Genomic DNA, 22467 nt, shown 5'->3' with positions numbered 1-22467 from the left:
TCTTATGCCAGTAGCAGACTGTTTTGATTACAGTGGCCCTGTAATATAGTTTGATGTCAGGTATTGTGATCCCCCCTACTTTGTTCTTCTTTCTCAAAATTGCTGCAGCTATTTGGGGTCATTTATGGTTCCAAATAAATTTTTGAAATGTTTGTTCTATATCTGTGAAATATGTCGTTGGTATTTTAATAAGGATTGCATTGAATCTATAAATTGCTTTGGGTAGTATGGACATTTCAATGATGTTAATTCTTCCAATCCACGAACACGATATATGCTCCCATTTATTTGTGTTTTCCTTAATTTCTTTCTTCATTGTTGTCAATTTTCTGACTACAGGCCTTTTACCTCCTTGGTTAAGTTTATCCCTAGATACTTTATTTTTCCCCCTGATTTCTGATTCTGATATTTCATTTTTGGTGTACAAAAATGCCTTCCATTTCTGAATATTGACTTTGTATCCTGCTGTTTTGCCAATTCACTTATTAGGTGGAGTAATTTTTCTGGTGGAGTCTATAGGGTTTTCTCTATATGCGATCGTGTCATCTGCAAACAATGATAGTTTTACTTCCTCCTTTCCAATTTGGATGCTCTTTATTTCTCTTTCTTTTCTGATCTTTGTGACTAGGACTTCTAATACTATGTTGAATAGAAGTGGTGAAAGTGGACAACCTTGTCTTGTGCCTGATGACAGTGGGAAAGCTTTTAGTTTTTGCCCATTGAATGTGATGTTGGCTGTAGGTTTTTCATATATGGCCTTATTACATTGAGGTATGTTTCCTTTACTCCCACTTTGCTGAGTGTTTTTATCATAAATGGATGCTGTACCTTATCAAATGCTTTTTCCACATCTGTTGATATGATCATGGGTTTTTGTCTTTCCTTTTGTTTGTGTGATGTGTTATGTTTATTGACTTGGAAATATTTTACCATCCTTGCATCCCTGGGATGAATCCCACTGGATCATGGTGGATGATCTTTCAATGTATTGCTGGATGTGGTTTGCCAATATTCTGTTGAGGATTTTAGTGTCTATGTTCATCAGTGATTTTGGCCTGTCATTTTCTTTGTTGTGTCTTTATCTGGTTTTGGGATTAGGATGATGCTGGCCTCATTGAAAGAGTTTGGAAGTCTTCTCTCTTCTTGGATTTTTTGGGAAAGTCTGAGAAAGACGGGGGTTAGCTCTTCCCTAAATGTTTTATAAAATGTGCAACATTCTGGTCCAGGGGTGTTTGTGTGCCAGGAGTTTTTTGATTACTGCTTCATTTCACCAGCTGTTATGGGTCTGTTCAGGCTTTCTGTTTCTACTTCATTCAGTCTTGAAAGGTTATGTTGTTCTAGAAATTTGTCCATTTCACCCAGGTTTTCACATTTCTTGGCATATAATTGTTCATAATAATTTCTTAAAATCCTTTGTATTTCTGTAGCATCAGTTGTTTTTTCTCCTCTTTCATTTCTCATATTATTCACTTGGATCCTCTCCTTTTTCTCTTGGTGAGTCTACTTAAAGGCTTGTCGATTTTTTTTATCTTTTCAAAGAACCAACTCCTGGATTGGTTGATGTCTCTATGTCATCCAGTTCTGCTCTGATCTTGATTATTTCCTTCCTTCTACTCACTTTGGACTTTGTTTGTTGTTGTTTCAACAGTTATTGTAGATGTAGGGTTATGTCATTTATTTGAAATGTCCCTTTCTTTTTTAGGTAGGCCTGTATTGCTATGAACTTCCCTCTCAGGACTGCCTTCACCATATCCCATAGGTTTTGGACTGTTGTGTGTTCATTTTCACTTGTTTCCAGAAACGTTTGGTTTATTCTCTTATCTCATTATTGACCCATTCATTGTTTAATAGCTTGCTATTCAGTCTCCATGAGTTTGAATGTTTTTGAGATTTTCCTTGAGGTTGGTTTCTAGTGTCAGGCCCTTGTGGTCCAACAAAATGCTTGTTATGATTTCAATTTTCTTGAATTTGTTGAGACTTGTTTTGTGTCCTATGATGTGGTGTATTTTTGAAAATGTTCCATGTACATTTGAAGACAATATGTATTTTGCTTCTTTGGGATGAAAGGTTCTACATATATTAGTTAAGTCCATTTGATCTAATGCATTCTTCAGTTCCACAATATCCTTTCGATATTTTGTTTGGAAGTTTATTCATTGTTGACAGTGGGGTGTTAAAATTCCCTACTATCAGCGTGTTGCTGTCTATATCTTTCTTGAAGTCCTCCCAGATTTTCCTTATATATTTTGGTGCTCCTATGTTAGGTGCATATAGGTTTACAATGTTTATGTATTTTGATGGATTCTTCTTTTGAGTATTATGAAGTGCCCTTCCAGGTCTCTTTTTATAGCCTTCATTTTGAAATCTATTTTGTGTGATATAAGCATTGCTACCTCTCCTTTTTTTTTCCTGTCCATTTGCTGGGAATATTTTTTTTCCATCTCTTTACTTTTGGTCTCAGTAGGTCCTTTCTTCTGAGGTGGGTCTCTTGTAGGCAACATACTTGTGGGCTGTGTTTTCTAATCCATTCAGCTACCTATGTCTTTTTATTGGAGCACTTAATCCATTTACATTTATAGTTATTATTAATTTTTATTAATTTTTTATTAATACTTATTAATTTTTTTCCCTTTGTACCTGTGTTCTTCTTTCTCTTTTCCTTAATCTTCTTAAAGCAGTCTCTTTAGCATATCTTGCAGTGCTGGTTTGGTGGAGATGTATTCTTTTAGCCTTCTTTTGTCTGGGGATCTCCTAATTTTGCCTTCTATTTGAATTGAGAGCCTTGCTGGGTAAAGTAGTCTTGGTTGCAGGCCTTTGCTTTAATTACTTGGATTATTTCTTTTCATTCCCTTCTGGCTTGTAGTGTTGCTGTTGAGAAGTCAGCTGCTAGCCGTATTGGGGCTCCCTTGTATGTTACCACCTATTTCTCCCTTCCTTCCTTTAGGATTCTCTCTTTGTTTTTGATATTTGTCTTTTTAATGATGATGTGTCTTGGAGTGGGCCTCATTGGGTTCCTCTTGAATGGGATCCTCTGTGCTTCCTGGACTTGTGTGACTTTTTCTCTCCTCAAATTAGGGGAGTTTTCTATCATGACTTTTTCAAACAGGTTCTCTATGCCTTGCTCCTCTTCTTCTCCTTCTGGTATCTCTATTATATGGATATTAGTGTGTTTCAGGTTTTCATGCATTTCCCTAAACGCCTCTTCATTATTTTTGAGTCTTTTTTCATTTTCTTGCTCTTTCTGGGAGCTTTTTCCTGTCTTGTCCTCCAACTTGCTGATTTGATCCTGTGCTTTATCTACTCTGCTTTTGATTTCTTCTACTGTGTTCTTCAATATTCATCATTTTCTCTTGCCTCTTGTTGATAGTTTCTATGTCCTTTTTCATGCTGATATAGTTTGCAATAAGCTCCTCGTAGTCTCCCTGTAGTTTTTGGTAATTTTCTCTGAGCTCACTGAGCTCATTGAACTTCTTTAGAACCATTGTTTGGAACTCAATATATGATAGTTCACTTGCCTCTATTTCATTTAGTTCTCTTTCTGAGGGTTACTCCTTTCCCTTCAAATGGGAGGGTGTTTCTTTGTCTTCCCATTATTTTTGAGACACTTCTTTTTTGCTTCTGATTCTTAAATTGATCTGTCTTGATTTCCTGACTTTGTGGTGTGAACTTCTATGGTAAGATATTGCTGTTTTTTTCTTTCTGGATCTGCCTCTGATGATGTCATATGTTGTCCCTGTCTGACCTTAGGCAGCCTGATTGAGACTTCCAGGAATCTGCTGTCTGTGACTGTCTCCTTCAGTTATTAATATAGTCACTCTGCACTGAGCAGTCAAGCTTAGACGCCACAAGGCAGGGCGGAATCCCCCCCGGGGGCTGGGTGATTGGGTCTTCTCACACTGCTGCTGCTCAGGGGAGTGGTCTGCCTGAGCCAGATGGCTGTTGCCTTATTGGGGAGAAGTCAGCACCGGGATCCTGCTGGCTACTCTCTCAGTTCTCTCCCCAAAGCCTCCTTCCCTCGTCTCTCCTATGGTGTCTCTAGCCCAGTCTAGCCCCGCCTTTGCCGGAGCCCAGGGTAAGTTGCTGCAAATAAAAGTCTATGCTTTGGCCATTTACCTGCCTTCTCAAGTCTCTACCAAACTCCTTACCAGTTCGTTTGTTCTAAAGCTGATTCTTCTGTCTGTCCAAGGTTATAAGGCTCTTCTTTTGCTATTGTTCAGTTGTTTGTCCCAGGTGATTTCTCCACAATTTAATTGTAATTCCAGGTTGGTCCTGGGAGAAGGTCAGTATGTGACTTCCATTCACTCCTCTGCCACAAAAAAAAAAAAAAAAAAAAAAAAAATCACTGTGCATTTTTTAGGACCAGTCTGAGTCAGGCAGTTCCAGCTTAGCAGGGAAGCATCTTAGAAGTATAAAATTACGCCCCTCCAATGCCTCTTCCCCAATTTTTGATAGCAAGGCTAAAATTGAAAGTAAGTGCACAAAAAAGGAGGCACCCAGTAAAGGCTAAGGAGCAGGGCAACAGTGGTTGTTGGGGTGCCTGAAGAAAGGGTGTCTTTAGAGGTGCTGAATCATTGGGGTTTTGATAGGGATCATATCAAATATGTTCACAACTGAGGCTCTGCCAGTCCCTGAACATGGATGTCTTTCCAATTTTTTTTTCACTTTCTGACAGGAACATTTGGTAGTTTTGAGTGTATACATCTTTCACCTCCTTAGTTAACTTTTTCCAAATATTTTATTCTTGCTGCTGCTATTGTAAATAAACTTGTTTTCTTAATTTTATTTTGGGTTTGTTCATTGTTGTTGCAAAGAAATAAGAAAGATGCTACATGCTGATTTTTTTCCTCCTGCAACTTTATTTATGAGTTCCTACAGTTTTTATGTGTATGTGTGTGTAAGAATCTTTGAGGTTTCCTTTTTATTACATTTTATTAATTATGCCATTACAATTGTCCTAATTTTTCCCCCTTTGCCCCCTCCACCCAGCACCCCCACTCCCTCTGTCAATCCTCCTGCAATGTTCATGTCCTTGGGTCATGTGTGTAAGTCCTTTGGAACCTCCATCACCTCTACTGTTCTTAACATCCCTCAGCCTATTCTGTAACTACCAATTTGTACTCTTAATCCCTTTACCTTTTCCCATATTTCCCCAAACCCCCTTCCAAACTGGCAACCATCCAAACGTTCTCCATATCTATGATTCCATTTGCTTAGCTTGCTTTTTAGATTCAGTTGTTGATGTTTATGTATTTATTGCCATTTTAATGTTCATGGTTTTGATTTTTTTTTTCTTTTTCTTAAATAAGTCCCTTTAACATTTGTTATAGTAATGGTTTGGTGATGATGGACTCCTTCAGCTTTACCTTGTCTGGGGAGCACTTTATCTGCCCTTTGATTCTAAATGATAGCTTTGCCAGGATAGAGTAATCTAGGTTGTAGGTCCCTGCTTTTCATCACTTCAAACACTTCTTGCAAATCCCTTCTGGCCTGAAAACTTTATTTTGAGAGATCAGCTGACAGTTTCATGGAAACTCCTTTCTAGGAAACTATCTGCTTTTCTCTTGCTGCTTTTAAGATTTTCTCTTTATCTTTAGCATTTTAATTATTATGTGTCTAGGTGTGGTCCTGTTTGGGTCCATCCTGTTTGGGTCCATCCTGTTTGGGATTCTCTGTGCTTACTGGACTTATATGCCTCTTTCCTTCACCAAATTAGGGGAGTTTTCTTTCATCATTTTTTCAAATAGGTTTCTAATTTCTTGCTTCTTCTCTTCTCTTTCTGGCACCCCTATGAACCAAATGTTGGTATGCTTGAAGAAGTTGTTCCAGAGGCTCCTTAAATTATCTTCACTTTTTAAAATTCCTTTTTCTTCTTGCTGTTCTGATTGGCTGTCTTTTGCTTCCTTATGTTCTGAACCATTGATTTCATTCTTGGCTTCATGCACTGCTAAGGTGGGGGCAGACTCTGTCCTGCAGAACTGCTCCAGGTCGTTGCAGATGGGGAAAATAAAAATAAGCGATTCCAGACACTTTCTTGGTCTGCCAGGGAAAGGGGGTGGTGATTCCCTCTAGTGGAGAATGCCCTGAGCCCCTGTGCACAATGGCTTTTATTGAGAGGGTTATCAATGGGGACTAGGTAGTAGGAATGAACAGGTAATCTCATTGCATTATTATGTTTATATTTACAGAGAATAGGTGATAGTTGAAGAATACAAAGGGCAGGAACACACCAATTTGCATGGGTCTGAAACGAGTAAACATAAGAGCACCAAATGGTTTAGGGTCAGGGTCTGTGAATAATGTAAAATTCCTTCCCAGTGTGAGCCAGCTATCATAGCTTTGACGGAAAAACAAAGCATGCTTCAAGGAATTTACTTCTAGGTCTAATTTCCCTCAGGAACCACCTAATCCATCCCAGGGCTGCCTCCAGTATTGTTTCAAGCCTGAGCCAGGAAGCTGGAGCAGAGCAGCCAAGAGATAAGGAGACTTCTTTCAGATAGAATGAGGACTCCAGCCATATCAAAGCTGAGGGGTGAGGGTCTTTTTGCCCTTTCTCCGTGTTCTCCAAGTCCTTCCCTGATGGTCCCTAGGCAACTGTGTTTGTCTCAGGTTGTGTCTTCCATCAAGAAGTCTTACCTGTCATTGACTAACCAGCCATCCTCCTGGGCCAAGAAGGGTGATGTGAAGGAGGCAGGGGCTATGCCCCTGCCAGGGGAACAGGTTTTGCCTCCTCAGTGGTCTATTTTCCCAAGACCTCCTTGCTTAGCTCCAGCCTTGGGGCTCTCTCACTTGTTGGCGGGGCTACAGTTCCTGAAACCAGGCAGGATGGTTGCCAACACACTCCACTGTTGATTCCCTGTACATTGTTATTTGTATCAACTAGTGTATCCTTCACTTCTGATTCGATCATTTTTATGCTGTTGACTACCCACTGAGTTTCTCGAGCATCCTTATAACCAGTGTTTTGAACTCTGCATCTGATAGATTGCTTATCTCCATTTTGTTAAGCTCTTTTTATGGAGTTTTGAGCTATTCTTTTGTTTGCGCCATATTTCTTTGTCTCCTTATTTTGGCAGCCTATCTGTGTCTTTTTCTATGTATTAGGTAGAGCTACTTTGACTCCCTGTCTTGGCAGTGTGTCCCAATGTAGTAGGTGTCCAGTGGCACAGCCTCCTCTATCACCCAAGCTGGGTACTCAAGATGAGCCCTCATGCATGCTGAATACTCCCTCCTCTTGTAGTTGAGTTTTGATTGCTGTTGGCAGGTCAATGGGAGAGATTTACCCAATCCAGTCAGCTGGTAGGACTGGCTTGACCACTGGCCACCAACCACCTCTGTCTATAGCTTGTAGAGGTGGTGGTGCTCCAGCATAGTTGAACTGTCTGCAGGGTGCACAGGCTCTGAGGTTTCCTGAGTGGGGTAGGCCCAGGTCAGCCACCACCTCTGTTTTGCCAGGGGCCACTTGGCATAAGCTATAAAGCATATGGCTACTGCTAACCCTGGGACTGGGGCCACTTAGCAAGAGGTACAGGGGCTAGGCTCAGCTGTTGCTTGTTTGAGTGCACTTAGGAAGGCCTGAAGCCTGCACCTAGACAAGCCATTCATATGGAAAGGCCATTGTTAACAGCTTGGGTGGATCCCTAAGTTGCAGGGGGTGGAGACTTAGGTAATTACCAGGACAGGGCAAACTGTGTGAGCCAGAATGATGGAGGCTTAGATATGGTGCCATTACACTGTGGCTCTGTGTTGGGGAGGGTTCAGAAAAGGAACAATGGCCACTGCCTGCAGTTCTGTCAGGGCAGAAGATGTCCCCCAGCTCTCATCCTGATGCCAGGCACTTCAGTTCCTCCCTGTATGTCACTGGTGTCCTTCAAGCTGCTGCCTCAGTGCTAGAGCCCAGAGGGAGTGAGTCTGAGTAAACCCATGTGTGGCGCCCTTTAAAAGGAGATGCCTGAAAATCCTGCCTGGGATGGTAATGGAACCTGTGACATCAGCTTCAGGAAACTGCACACCCTCTTGTTTTTCCACTTCACACAAACCCACATGTGGAGGGATTCAGGTGGGATGAGGCCCCTGTTTGTGCAGGGAGCCTGACTCCTAAGTGGAAGCCTCACTGGTCAAAGTGCACCTTCCCCTCCCTGGTCAGGGCGATGCCCAAGGACCTGCAGCTGCAGCGCCCCGAAGCCTCTGCTGCCACCCCGGCTGGAACAGAGATGTGCACCAGACCCGCAAAGGACGGGCCTGAGATGGAGCGTCTCTCCCCAGGTTGCTCTCCTCCCCACCCCCGATCTCAGCAAGCCCTGCCCTCCCCTCCAATAGAGAAACCCCAGCACTGGGAGAAACGACAATGCCTTTATTTTTCAGACACATGTGGCCACTGTTTGAGTGTCCAGCTCCCACAGGGCCAGTTCACCTGCTCCCAGGCCTTTCCATATAGTGCTACAGGTCACAAAGTGCGTGGTTGTGAGTGTAGATAAGAATCCATGGAGAAGACAGAGAAACAACTCAGTGTTTGGTTATGAGGTCAGAGGGAGGGCTGGGTTTAGGGGTCAACAGGAACTAAGAATCACAGGGCAATAGAGTGAGCAGGGAGGTCACCGCACACCAAAGGGCCAGGGACAGCCCCAGCCCTACCACCTGAGCCAGGTAGGGGGCAGGAGCAGCCCCGCTATGGGGATCTTTAGAAGCACCCCCACGTTGGAGGTCTTTAGGAGCAGCTCTAGTTTGGAGATCTTTATTCACATTCTCAGGGAACTCAGCTGTGTGGAACGGCCCAATCCTATTGGTGTGGTTCAACAAGGAGTTGGAAGGTTGGGCCATGCAGCCCTGAATGCTAAGTACAGAGGACTGTCCACCTAGAGAGTGAAGACTGAGTCAGCGGGGTCTCAAAGTAGTACACACTTAAATTCCTAAGGCCCGGGAATCCCAGACCTTAACACTTCCCCACTCCCCTCCACCCTTGGATCTCAAAGTCTGGGTCCTCTGCCCCCTGTAGCCTCAAGTCCAACAGCCAGGGCCTCAAGCACCCTTCCACCTCAGCACCCCTGAATTCCGGTACTCATCCCCTTTGTTCTTAAGATCTGGCCTTCATCACTCACCTTCTTCTTCAAGACCAATATAACCTTTATAACAATGAGTGGTGCCCTTGGGGCACGAGACATTTTTAGAGTCTGTACAGAATCCACCAATCTGCACGCAGGCGGGACACTGCAGGTCTCCTGGGGCAGGGGCAGCTATGGGGCAGAAAGAGGTTTCAGGTACAAACTGAACCTCAAGCTGCTCCAAGCTGAAGCCACCCTCTGTGAGCCCAGAGACTCTTTGTCCCTGGGGCCCCATCTCTCCATGTCCCTTTTCTCCCCCAGCCCCTTGGGTCCCCTACCTGGACCAGGGAGGGAGTTCAGCAGGACACTGGTACTGCTGGCATTGTTGCACCCGTTGGAGGAGCAGAAATGGACATAGGAGGCAGCAAGCACTCCGGGGGGCCCCGAGTGGATGGAGACAGTCTGGGAATCCGGTGTCTCAGCCTTGCCGCAGCCTTTGCTCCCCACAATGAGTGATCTGGGTCCTGTGGGCGGGAGTGGGAGACAGTGAGAGCTGGGCTGAGGAACAGGAGGCTCGGAGGGAGACAGGAGTCAGCGAGTCAGCGATTCCCGGAGGCTTAGCAGGCAGAGGGTGAGAGCGGGTTCCCTGGGTAGAGGAGCATAGGCCGTTGCAGGCCGGGCCCAGAGGAGCCCGAGCCTGGGCCCTCCCCCAGTTCTGTCCCTTCTCAGTTCTTGCTCAGATGTCACCTTCTCAGTAAAGCCTTCCCGATCTCCCATTTTTCAAACTGCAACCTTCACCTCCCTCTGTGCATCTCCTTTCACTCCTGGATTTTCTTTTTCCTCCCCGCCACATAAATGTGCAGGGAGGCAAACCCCGTGATTTACAGATGGGATGCTTTACAGAGCCTGGCCCTCAACAGGTGCTCAGTAAGGCCCAATGTCACTGATGTTACTTGCATCAGCCCTGTTCTCACACCTTTGCGTGGATTATCAAATATTTCATGATGACCCAGGACAGTAGCGTGACTGCCAACACCTAGCACCCAGTTTTCAGAAGAGGAGAGCAAGGTGCAGGAAGAGGAAGAGTGAGGTGGAGCATTCCAGGCATTGGAATCAGGCAGGAAGTACAGGGGACAGAATCCAGGACGGGGGATCCAGGACGCTGTGCAGTGGTCCCACCCTGGTGCACAGCCCACGCACCTACATCTATGAGCAGAAGTGTCTCCTGACACACCTCCTCAAAATCACATGTCACGTTCTTAAATGCGTCCCATTCCATGGGTTCCTTAGTCAGGTTTGGTTTAATCTGTTGCATGGTCCCCTTTTGACAGGTCCGAAATGCTAGAAAGAAGAAATCACAAGGTTTGTGTCAGCCCAGGAGCAAGCCATGCCTGTCCTTCCAGATCCCATGATTGGGAAGGTGATCACGTTCTTGAGTCACACTCAGGTAACCTGGACACAGTCACTTGATCTCAGGTTGTGAAGGGACCTTTGAAAGTTGAGCCCCGCCCCCTTTCCTTGCCACCACTTCTGCTCCAGCATCTGCAGGGACCTTGCTCAACACCCTTGAAGGCTGCTCCTCCCAAGCCCCTCGGAGTGTGGGAAGGAAGGATGGAACGTTCTTAACCTGAGCCCTCTCTCCTTCCCTCCTGAGGCTCAAGGTCCTCATCTGGATAACGAGGAGCGTAGACTGACACCCTACATTCCTTTAACTGAGAAACCCTCTGTGCCAGACAAAGTTCCTCCAGCACCTAGTGTGTGTGCTGAGCATTCACTCTGTGCCCAGCTGGGGTGGTTGCTTTCCATGGATTTGCCCATTTAATCTTCCCGAGGAGCTCTCTCCTCTGGGTTCCCTCATTGCCTCACAGTGAGCACCAAAGTAGGTGGTCTGATTTTCCTCCTCCTCCCCATTTTTGAGATGGAAGACAGGGGCAGAGGAGTGGTGAAGTGATTTCCCAGTGTCCCACCACTAATAACTAGCTCAGCTGGGTTCTTTGGGGTGAGGGATGGGGAAGACAGTGTTTGAAGACCTTGCTCGACCACCTTGGCCTCTGAGGTCCTTGGGAGTCCAGTTGGAAAACTGGGAGCCTAGACCTTCACCTACAGCCATCACATCACCAGCAGGGATTGTGTCCCCTGACACAGGTCTCCGGGCTGATGACACAGCATCCGCCAACATGTGTAACCTGCACAGCGGCCTCATGAAGGAGGACGGCTCATTCCCCCCTTCACACACCACAGCTCGTGCCTCCTGCTGCCCTCCTCCCAGCCTGGGTGCCGCTCTCCCTGCCCCCACCTCCCACGTGTTGGTCAACAGTAGCTCCTGTCTTGCAGTCGCTCATGTGGAGAACATTGCTGCCATTCTTAACAATCTCCATGTCTCACATCTTTTGGTGCACCCATCAGGATATCCTGTGGCTTAGGCTGAATAATACCCCCAGAACCTGGCCATTCCTCACCACCTCTGCTGTTTCCATCAGAGTCCAAAAAGCCAGTGGCTCTCACCTGTTTCGTCCTGAGTCCCCTGGGGGTCCACACCCCCACACCCACATCTCACTTACTCTATTTCTCATTCAGCAGCCTGAAGAATCCGCATAAAAGCTATCAATTCATGTGACTCCTCTGCTCAGAAGAGTCACATAGGTCCCTGATCCACTCACAATAAAATTTAATGTCCTTAAAAAGGTCCAAACGCCCTGCCTCTCCATCCACATGTCCTGCTCTGCTCTCTATTGAGCACGCTTCTGGAGCTGCACTGGCCTCTAGGCTCTGCCTGGAACACCCAGCAGGCCCCCGCCCGCCCCACGGCCGTCCCATGTGCTCCTCTGTTCCCGACTGTCTGGAATCATCCACCCCTCCTTGGGTTTGCTGAAAGAGGTTCCTACATGAGGGGATCCTCCAAAATGGTTCAGGGGCACAGCCCAGAGAGGGACCACATCTCCCTGACTGAGACCTCGGCTCTTAGCCACGGCGCTCCCCTGCCTGTGCCGACCCACCGCCCTCACTGGCACCGCGGCCCAGTTCCTCAGGGGGCCAGGCAAGGCCGCTCTCGTTCCAGCCCTTCGGTTCTCCTTCAAGGGGCTCCTGCTGTGGCCTGTTTTGGGCACCTGTGCTCTGGCACCCAGCTCACTCCCAGCCCCAGGCCTTCACAGGAGCTGCCTGTCACCCAGGAATGGCCTTCTGTCTCCGTGACATCTTGTGCCCCAGCTTCTGACGTCTGTTCTTGCCATGGCCCAGTAAGTGTTTGGTAAACTGCTGAACTGAACCAAACCATCCACGGGAAGGCAAACGCATCTCCCAGGATCTGACTCCAATGTTGAAAGGTAACAGAATAAGTTTACACATTAGGAATACTTATGTGTGGCATAGTAGCTGTTTTTTATGTGTCATGTGTGTGGTTTGTGTAGCATCTGTGCATGGTATGTGGGGAACTGTATGAGGGTGGGTGTATGCGGTATGTGACATGTATATGATGTATTTGTATGGTATGTGTAATGTATGTGGTATGTGTAATGTATGTGGTATGTGTTTGCTGCTAAGGTGTGGCACAGTGTCAGTTTTTTGTGTCTGTGTTTAGTTTGTGTGTGGTGTGTGTGTCATGTGATGCGTTGTGTGGTCTGTGTGTTGTGTGTGGTATGTGGCGTATGAGGTTTGCACTGTGTGTTAGGTGAAAGAAAGCATGAGTGTAGTAAGTGATGTGTTGTCTGCATGTAGCATTGTGAGTCCAGTTATGTGTATTGTGCATGTGTGTGTCTGTATGGTATGTTGTGTTGCACGGGTTACAGTTGATTTGGTTCAGGAGCGCCTTCTGGACTAAGAATGTTACCTAGTCCCAGAGAGAAGGGTCACACAACTAAACAGAATTAATCAAAAGGAGAGACTCAGACTGTCCCTACGTGGTCAACATATTTCCATGTTTCTGCTCCCAGGAGAAAGGCTAACTCCTACCCCCAGCCTCCCTGCCCACTCCCGCACCAACACCCATCCCAACACACGCCAGGCCATGCCCGGCCTCCCTGGCCTTGCACCCCTGATCCTGCTGCTGGAATAGCTCTGCTGAGGTCACCCACGCCCACCTTGTCCACCTGAAAACTGGCAATCACTCCCCAGGCCCAGCAGCACCCGTCCTCTTGACGAGACCTTCTCAGGCGGAGCCGGGGAGCCCTGCCTGAAAACAGGACGCTTATTCCCAGGGCCGGGCCTTTGCACATGCTGCCTCCTCTGCTTGTTCACATCCTCTTCCTCTTCTGCTAATAAACTGCAGCTAATCTTTAAGACTCGGCTCATAGGTCACCTCCGCTGTGAAGCCCTCCTCGGTGCCCCACCCTTGGGACATTACTCTTCTCCCCCTCGGAGCGCCCCAGACCCCCTCCCCCCAGCCCTGTGACCATCTGCCTCTGCGATGTCTCGGCTCCCCGTCCTGGAGGCCCTTGAGGGCAGGGCCAGGGCCGGAGTCCTCTGCAGCCTCCGAGGGAGACCTCGGAATCCTGCACTTCTCGTCCTGAGCTGGCCCTCCTGTTGCCTCAGGCGGGAAACCTTGGTGTCGGTGACACCCAGGCCCTGTGCCTAAGGCTCCCAGCCTCGCCGGAGGGGTCCCAGCACGGAGGACTCTGCTGAATCCACTCAACATTCCCCTGGAAGGCTTAAGGGCTGGGTGCTGTGGGCGGATGAGGAAACTGAGGTTCGGACAGGAAGGCCCTCTTCCCGCTCTGCTAAGTCCCCAGTCCCCTCCCAGCCTCCTGTGCTTCTCACTGAGACACTCCAGCCCATAGTGAGTCTGCCCAGTGCACGGTCAGGCTGCATTTGTGTGGGTGAGTGGGGACACCCCCACAATGTCCCTGCTTGGCTCCTGCTGTCCCAGTCACACCTGAAGCACCCTCGGTTTTCTCTCTGACTTTTCTTCCTAGGCTGCAGGGGTGCTCTAGTACCATGGGTGGGGGATGGGTGAGGGTGGGGTAGGTAGGGTGGATGTGAAGAGGTGAGAGACCCAGGGCTACTCCAGGTCGAGAGTGTGGGGAGAATAGAGCTGAAGGCAATGAGTCTCTCCCAGCAGGAGAACCAGGCACTCTGCACTCGTTTAGCGTCCAATGAATAAGCAGAATGCAAAGCAGCCAGCCCTGTGTGACATTTGACCTTTCTCTTTGTTCCTTGCTCCCTCCCTTGTGGACAGTCTGCCCTAACTTAGTTGGCCAGTCCCAGTGTCATTTAAAAACATACCAATGAGCTCCAGTCCCTTATCTGTCCCCTGGACTGTGTGCCCTCTCTCTCCCCTTCAGCGGGACACTGCGTTCTGTCATCCTCTCCTCAAAGCATCAACCAGGACAATCCCACATTTTGCACATGACCGAGTGAGTAATAAACTTCTTAATTGCTTGTGGAGGCTAGTGCTGGTGGGATGTGTTGGATGCTGGACTTTCACAAGGGTCATTGTATCCGAAGGCTGTGGGGGGCAAGGCACAACCTCATCTTCCGGGGGTGGGACTCACCATCAACATCACAGTTTTCACTCACAGACAAGGGCCCAATTTTCCGAGTCTCATTGAGCAGGTTGCAGGCTGCTTGGGACATGCATCCTTGGACTCTCAGATTGGGGTCGACACCCTCTGTGAGAAGGGACCAGGCAGAGTGAGAGAGGGTGAGGTGCCGCTGCTGGGACCATCCAACCCTGAGGAGCCAGACCCACCCTCCTCTGCGCCCCAGGTCTCAGCTACCCTCCCTGCCTTCAGCGCCGGCAGGGACCCGATGTCCCAGCTCACCTCCCCTGAGCTGCAGGATCCCGTTGTAGCAGTGCGTGTGCCCGACGGGGCAGGTCACCTCTGTTGCAGATTCACAAGTTTCCATAGACAAGCAGACTGGGCACCGCACGGTCCCTGGGACTGGGAGGTGAGAGGGAGGAAGAGAAGACTGAGCTGTCTCTGTATTTGGATCTGGTGCCTTCTACCCACCCTCTTTTGCTGGCCCCCTCAATCAACCTCCTCGGTCTCCCCAGACTTGTCCTACTCAGGTTTCTCTCACATAGGCCTGGAATGCAGGAAATTGGGGTCATGTGGCTGGAGAGAGAACAAGAGTGGGCATGGGGTCTGGGAGGGGCACCAGGGATTGATACAGGAGGAGTGTCCTGGGCATAAACAGGGCAGAGTTCCCCTCCAACTATCATTACACAGTCCAAGCCGATAGGATGCCCCAAGGAGCAGTGAAAGGCAGAGCATCACCCCAAACCCAGTTGAGGATACAGACAATGACAGTGTGAAGTAATAGGCTAAGTTCACTTTGGAAGAGGAAATACTAAAACCCTAAATGAACATGAGTGAACCAAGCCCAACAGCACAGACAAGGGAGCGTGGCCCAGGTCCGGGCCATCGCCAGGGTCGGAGGTGCAGCCCTGGGGGCTGCCCAGGCCTGTGAGAGGAAGCTGTGCTGGGGGGGGGGGGCGCGGCGGGGAGAGTCCTGGGGAGTGGACACAGGCCGGGTGGCAGGGCGGGGTCTAAGGGAACAGTCCCTCTTTGCTCCCCTCCTCCCCGCAGCCCCTCTTCCCTCCCCCTCCTTCTCTCCCCATTTGTCTCACATGTAGGAGGAGGTGGGGTCGAGAGAGAGCGGGTGCTGGAGAGGTCATTGCAGAGGTCCTCACGGCGACACACACGGGTGTAGGAGACAATGGACAGGCCAGGGCCTTCCCGGTGCCGGGTGACACGGGCCTCATGGTCCTCCTCCTGGGTACAGCCCTTGGTGAGCACTAGGAGCACCTGGGGTCCTGGATGTCAGAGGAGGGGCCGGGTGAGGATCAGGACTCCGGGGCCTAGAGGGAGGGTCTGTGGATGGGGTGGGAGCTGGGGAGGAGGTGCCTGGGCCCCCGGGGATCCTCCTGTGGAGGCGGGGACAGCTCCTGGTAGGAGGGAGGGGGTCTCCTGAGTCTCCACACAGAAGGCAGGCAGGACGGGTCAGGAGGAGGGCGATGCCTGCACAGGTGAGGGTGGCGGTCACGCTTGGGGTCTGTGGGGCCCCCCTCACCATTCTCTAGGAGCATCACCGTGTCCTGGCAGCCCCAGCCCTCCCTGCAGTCCTCCTCGCCAACGGTCCACGTCAAGGGCAGTTCTGTTGCCTCCCTCACAGCCATTGCTGATCCTGAGTGACAGGTCAGGGTCTGTCCTCCTGAGACGAGAACAGGAAATCCACCTTAGCCCACCCTCCCAGGAAATCCCCCCCAAGACGGGGTCTGCACTCACCGGGCAGCACCAGGGTGAGGCCCAGGAGGGCTGGCAGCAGGGCCGGGCTCATGGTCAAGGCAGCAGCAACTGCTCGCTCCTGCTCTTTCTCCCAGGAGACTGAGCCCTTTTATACCTCTCCTCACCCAGGCAGCTGGGGAAGGGTGGGGAGCGGAGGGCCTTGCTGAAGGAGGCCTGGGCCTATCCTCTGATTCTCACCAGCGTAAAGGTTGAGAAACCTGAGTCCTTCCTCCTCCCTCAGACCCAGAAGTCCAGCCCTTTCCTCCCGCAGACCCAGGAGTCCAGACTCCAGACCTCACAACAGTTAAAAACGGAGGCACCCTGACCCCCAGCTTCTGTTGATCCAGACCCCCAGCCCTCTTTCCTCCTGAGCCCAGCTGTGCAGTCCCCCACCCCCTCCTTGTTCCAGGGTAGTTTCTGAAGGCAGTTTCCTCATTTTTCCTGGCAACCTGGCCGCCTTCTGGCCCAGGTGGGGAAATGGCCCAACTGCCCATGAGGACATGGAGCCATGGGTCTTGGCTGGTCCCTATGGCTTTTGTACCTTAACGTCTGCTCCCCACCCCCAAGATTTATACCTCTCTTTTCTTTCTCTTTCCTTCCAGTATGGCTTCCCTTTTTCATGACCTTCCTCATGCTTTCTCTCCTTCTTTCTTCTCTTTTTCTCTCATCCCGCTTCTTCCCCCATCACCTTCTCCTTCTCCTCTTCCTCCTCCTTCTTCTTCTGTTCTCTCCCCTCCCAGCACAACATGGGCTTAGGGTTTTCAGTTCATGCCACCTGGGAGAAAGCTGAATATTAAGGGGAGAGTTAACAGCTAGGAAAGAACTAGGATATTCCTTGACAAAGCAGTTTATCTGCTAGAAGCAGATGGGAACAGCAGTGTGCTAAGAAAACTAGGTTTTCAGAAAAACAGTATCAACAAATCCTGCCTCATAATGTTGGCCTATTATTGTGGTGCAAATACTCCTGCCACTTCTGATTTTGAAGCCAGTTTAACAACCAGCTTGCCAAATCCTAAATATCTAACAACAGGTTTTACAGGCGTGTACAAATCACTTCCAGCCCACTGGGTAGGAGGGAGACAGGAAAGGGTATGGAGCTTAGGTCAGGGAATGCAGAGGCTGCAAAGGGGGAAAAGTTAGGGCTAGAACAACAGGAGAGGGGAAAGAGAAGTAAATGGGTAACTCACAATGGTGTGTGTATTTTTGACATTTTTATACACTCTGTTTTTATTTAGTTTGCAACTTTCAGATGTGCCACACAGACACAGGTGCTTCTCTTATCTCCCACAGAGTCTGCACAACTGCCTTGGCATATCGTGGGTGCTCAGTAGTACTGACTGGATGGATGGATGGATGGATGGATGGATGGATGGATGGATGGATGGAGAGGAGGAAAACATGGCCCTCTCTTGTATAGATTGTACACTTTTGAAATACCACCCCCTTCCCAACGATTCACAAGTTTGCTGTGTGAGTGGCGCCCTCTGATGTTGTGCGTGGCCTGAAGCAGGGTCCCTGGATCAAGAAGGTAAAGAAGGTCGGCAAATGGGCACCCAGGGTCACAGGTCACCCATTAAATGTCTTGTTTTAGTAAGCAAATATTTACTGAGGCTGGACTTTGTGCCAGGCACTGTCCTCTTTGCTGGGGACACAAGAAGAACAACAAGAATAAGGGCCCCTTTGATTTTGTTGAGCTCACAGTCTAGTGAGGGAGACAGACACAAAACAAACACATGAGCACAAAACAATTTTAGGTGGTGCTGGGTGAGGGGCAGGTAATATGACAGTAAGTGACTCAACTGGGAGCAAGGAGGGCCTCCTTGAGGAGGTGACTTCTGAGCTGAGGGAAAGGTAACAAGAAAGAGCCTGCCATGGAAAGACAGGTGGGAAGAGTGTTCCAGGCAGAGGGGAGAGCGTTTGCAAAGGCCCTGAGGTGGGATCAAGCTTGGCTTTTGTGAGGGTTAGAAAGAAAGCAGGCCTGGGCTGCCGTGGCGGAAGGGGGAGTGCAGAAGACAGGAGTGGAAAGGCTGGCAGGGGCCCGGCCAGGCGGGCTGAGTCAGGAGATTAAGGCAGCCCTTCTGGGAGCCCTGCGTCGGTCCCAGGGCAGATGCAAAGGCTGGGTGTGGCGCTGTTTTGCAAACGACCTGACAGTCCCTGGTGTAAAGTTCTGTTGGCTTCCTGGCCTGATTCTGCTGCCCCCTAACTATGGAGTCTCAGGGCTTTCACTTCCCGTCTCTAACTTCATCCTTCTCCTCTGTGAGGTCAGTGTAACGATTATCTGCATGTCATGGCTGGAGGATAATCTCTGCATAACCTAAAGTGGATACTCAACACATGATAAAAATAGCTAATATTATGAGCTCTTATTCTGTCCAAGCTGTAGTCCAAGCTTTGTATGTTTCAACTCATTGATTACTGCCTACAACTATGAGGGAGGTCCTAATAATTATCCAGTTAAATAGGTAAAGAAACTAAATTCCAGAAAAGTAAAGTAACTTGTTCAAGGTCATATGGTGTGGCAGAGATAATTACCCACCAAAGATCTCTGCTCCCTTCAGGGTGTAGAGCTCTTACTAAGTAATGAATGGCCAGCTAAGAACTACACTTCCCAGCTGCCCTTGCTTGTAGGTGGACCATTTGACTAATTTCTACCAATGGGATCTGGGCAGAAATGACAGGTGTCAATCTGAGCCTGAGTGATTAAGAAGCAGGTGTCCCTCCCTCTCCCATCTACGTGGCCGTCAAGGGTGACTTTGGAGCGACACTCAGAAGACAGCACCGCCTCCATCCGCCTCAGTCCCTGAAAGTGTGAGGAGAGCGGAGCACCCCTCCCCCCGCAAACCCTCCCCCGAGGGGACATGTTGCAAGTGAGAAAAAAATATATATGATGTTAAACCACAAAAATTTAATTTCATGGTGTATTTGTAGTAGCAACTAGAATTTCTAATACATGACACACAGCTTAGAAATGCTTTTTTTGGGGATAAATGTCCTAGAAGCAGAGCCTGAGACAGAACTTTTTCTTCAAGCGCTTTTCTGAGGGAGTGTTTTCAAGGAAGGGGAGTGAGGGAAACAGGTGGGGAGAACAGGGACGCTAAGTTCAGTCCCACACACGGCACCACACAGTTGGAGCAGCCGTGAAAGAACACCACCCTTTCACACCCCCACTCCATCAGCCATTGGCCAAGGTCTGCCCCTGAGTGGAGGGAGTGGTGAGTGTGTGGCTAGTGGCTTCCACTGGGTGCGGTCGATTCTCCAGGGAACAGGCAGCTGTGAGGTGTTGTCAGGCCAAGCCAGCTGGGCAAGGGCATCTGGGTGGGACACGGTGCACCTACTCCAGGGCTGGGGAGGATCTGACCCCAGGGGCCAGGCTCTAACCATGACACCTGCGTGGAGTTCTGTGAATTTCTAGGAATATCAGCTTCATCACAAGAACACAAAAACGAACAACGACAAACACTACCTTACGTCACCAATTGTATACAGCGCCAGAGTCGAGAGCTCTAATGCGCTCAGCCAGCTGTGCCAGGCCTGCTTTCTTACTTTCCTTTCCTTTTCATTGGCTGCGCCAATGCCCACAACTGCCTGCTTCCACAGAGGAGAGGATCCAGCCCGCCAAGGCCTCCAAGTTGCCTGTGTCCCAGGGAGAGTCAGTTCCGGGCCCCTCAGCTCACAGTCTGGCAAACTCATTCTGCTTTCTTCTCCTTCCCTGGCTGCTCGGCTCGCCAGGTAGGAGAAGGCTGGGTCGTGCCAGAATCTGCTCTCAGGATTTACCTACAGATGACAAAGCCAGGCCCTTTAGCATTTCCTTGGGGCTGCCTCGATATTTATCTCCTGGAAACACACTTCCCCCTGAGACTTCCTTAGTGACTCACAGGTCAAGTACTTCCCCTTTGGGTTTCCCCAGAACCAGTTCCTACCTCTGTCACTGCCCTCATCTTCCTGGGCAGTGACTGTCCCCTTCTCTCTTCTTGTTTCTAGGTCCTGAACAAGACCCCACACAAGGCCTTGTTCACATAGGAGAACTATTGGAGGGTCCAGAGGGGCCACCTATCTTTAAAGAGCTATTTCTTTTTGTTACCTAATGTTTTTATTTGGAATATTTCAACTTACCAAAAGGTGCAAGGACCCTCATTATCCTTAGATTCACCAATTATTAATATTTTGCTGTATTGGTTCACACACAGTTTTAAAATATTTTCAAATTTAAAATACAAGTTGTAGACTTTGCTAGTCTTACTGCTAAGCGCTTCAGCAAGTACCCCGTTAGGAATAAAAACCGTGTGCTATGTAACCCCAAGCCCGAAATCATACTGCAGTAATTTACATCAGTACAATACTGGGATACATTTGGTCTGTTTTCAATTTCCCTCCTTTGTACCAATAACATCCTTCACATTGTTTTTGTTTTCGACCAGGGAGACAACCCTGGGTCACACACTGACTTCACTGGCTCATCTCATCTCTGTGGCCTCTTTCAGTTCAGAAGTGTCTCCATGCCTTTGTCCCCAGTGAAAATGAGTGTCACATTTCACTTACAATGTCCCCCATCCTGGATTTGTCTATTTCTACTTGACGAGTCACTTAAATTGTTTTCCTACATGAGGGACACTGCGTCTCTCCCAGTGCATCACATTGGAATTGTAACATCACTTTGCTCCATTTTGGGCTAGTTCATAAGTAATCTGTGGGGTGAAGCACTGAGGCCATCTGAACACTCCAGTCCCCACCAAGGATGACAGTCCTATTTCCTTGCACATCCTGTCCCAGAAAGTTTTCAGAGAATCCATCCTTAACAACCCCAGCTACATAACAGCATATCAGTCGCTGATGTGCAGAAGGTCACAGGAGAGTCCAGAGGAAGGTCAGTGTCGCCAGAGAGAATCAGAGAAAGAAAAGATGCTCCTGGCAGCTCCCGTCCACCCGGGGTCAGCCCGGGGATTCTCTCCGGGAGTCGATCAGTAATAGATGCCTCTTCCCTGACCCGCTCATGTATCCTAAGATTTAGGTCAGACGCTGTGAATAGTTTATGGTTAAAACACTGACAACCTGGCAGCCAAGAATTTGTCCTCCCCCCTGAGGAGAAACAGAGGCCCAGGGAGACACAGTCACTAAAGCAGAGCCACACAGACCACGAGCAGCTGGTCACAGTCCTCCAAGGCCTGTCAGCGCTGGTAGCCCTGCGCCCCCCTCTACACACTGGGTACCTTACTATGCATCTGTGGGTCCCTACACCAGCCCTTGGTTCAGACGCTTTCTTCTTAGGCGTCCTGAGCTCAGAGGGAGAGATGCTGGTCTGGGAAGTGATAGGAAATGGAGGCTTCACCTGGTTTTACTCCAGAACCGAAGTACCTGCCGTAACAATCAGAGTCCGTGCTGGGAATGCCTAGGCCCCCTGCCTCAGGTGGCCGATCCACACCGCCCTGCCCTGGACTTGAAGTCACTTATTTGTTGCCTGATGTGTTGGTGTCACGGTGACTAGATATGAAGAAAATGACTTTCCAATCTCCCTCCCCACTCCACACCTGCAACCAGCTTAGTGACAAACCTGTAACAAACACTTAGTACTTTTAATGAATTAGAAAGAAATAAATGGTAAATGAATGAATGAATAAATGATCAAATATCTCCTCAGAGACTGGAACCTGAATGCACAGGCCTTAGACTTCTCACTACATGGGACAGGCTTCCTCTCCCTCCAGAGGCTGAGACCCGTGTCTCAGACCCTTTGCTGCTCTCCAGAGAAACATACCTTCCTGCGATTGGTCTTAGGCCCTGAGGTATTAATACTAATTTTCACACATGCAAAAACTGTACGTTTTTAAAAAATTTTTTAACTCGTAATCAACCCAACACAAATGGTTCACAAGGGCCAGAATTTCAGCAAGTCTGTTCAGTACTCTTGCTGTCTGTCCACCCGCATTTGCTCACACCCTCCCCTGCCTTCCGCAGAGGGAGAGTGACTTTGGTGACCAAGGGCAGAGCCCATGGTTCTGCGCCACACTCAGCTCCTGTCTGACCCCCTCACTCTTTTCCAGATCATTCCTTGGACTCCGATCTATCACTTATTGGCTCAGTGGTTCCTGTCAGTCACACTCACTGACTGACTCATGGTTAATCCTGACCCAGGTTTTGGCCCAGGAACCTGTGTGGTCAGCGGACCACCGGCTGGCTCCTGGTCTCTGTGTGTTATTTCTGCTCCAACC

The 22467-nt window shown here is 48.9% G+C and overlaps 1 protein-coding gene across 1 annotated transcript; it reads right to left on the bottom strand.

Moving 5' to 3' along the window:
• Positions 1-8556: 8556 nt before the first annotated feature.
• Positions 8557-16313, bottom strand: LOC129082826 (CD177 antigen-like). Its single transcript, XM_054588564.1, has 9 exons — positions 16262-16313; positions 16047-16187; positions 15604-15789; positions 14795-14914; positions 14525-14641; positions 10239-10379; positions 9377-9562; positions 9096-9230; positions 8557-8852 (listed from the first exon to the last, which is right to left on the bottom strand). Exons 1-9 carry the CDS (start codon positions 16311-16313, stop codon positions 8557-8559), a joined length of 1374 nt encoding a protein of 457 aa, XP_054444539.1.
• Between the last annotated feature and the right edge of the window lie 6154 nt (positions 16314-22467).

This window comes from Pteronotus mesoamericanus, unplaced genomic scaffold (genome assembly GCF_021234165.1).
Source record: "Pteronotus mesoamericanus isolate MK-2021 breed Mesoamerican mustached bat unplaced genomic scaffold, CSHL_Meso_final scaffold_137, whole genome shotgun sequence".
NCBI lineage: Eukaryota > Metazoa > Chordata > Mammalia > Chiroptera > Mormoopidae > Pteronotus > Pteronotus mesoamericanus.
Note: the sequence above shows the minus strand (reverse complement) of the source record. Positions and strands in the feature narration are given on the sequence as shown.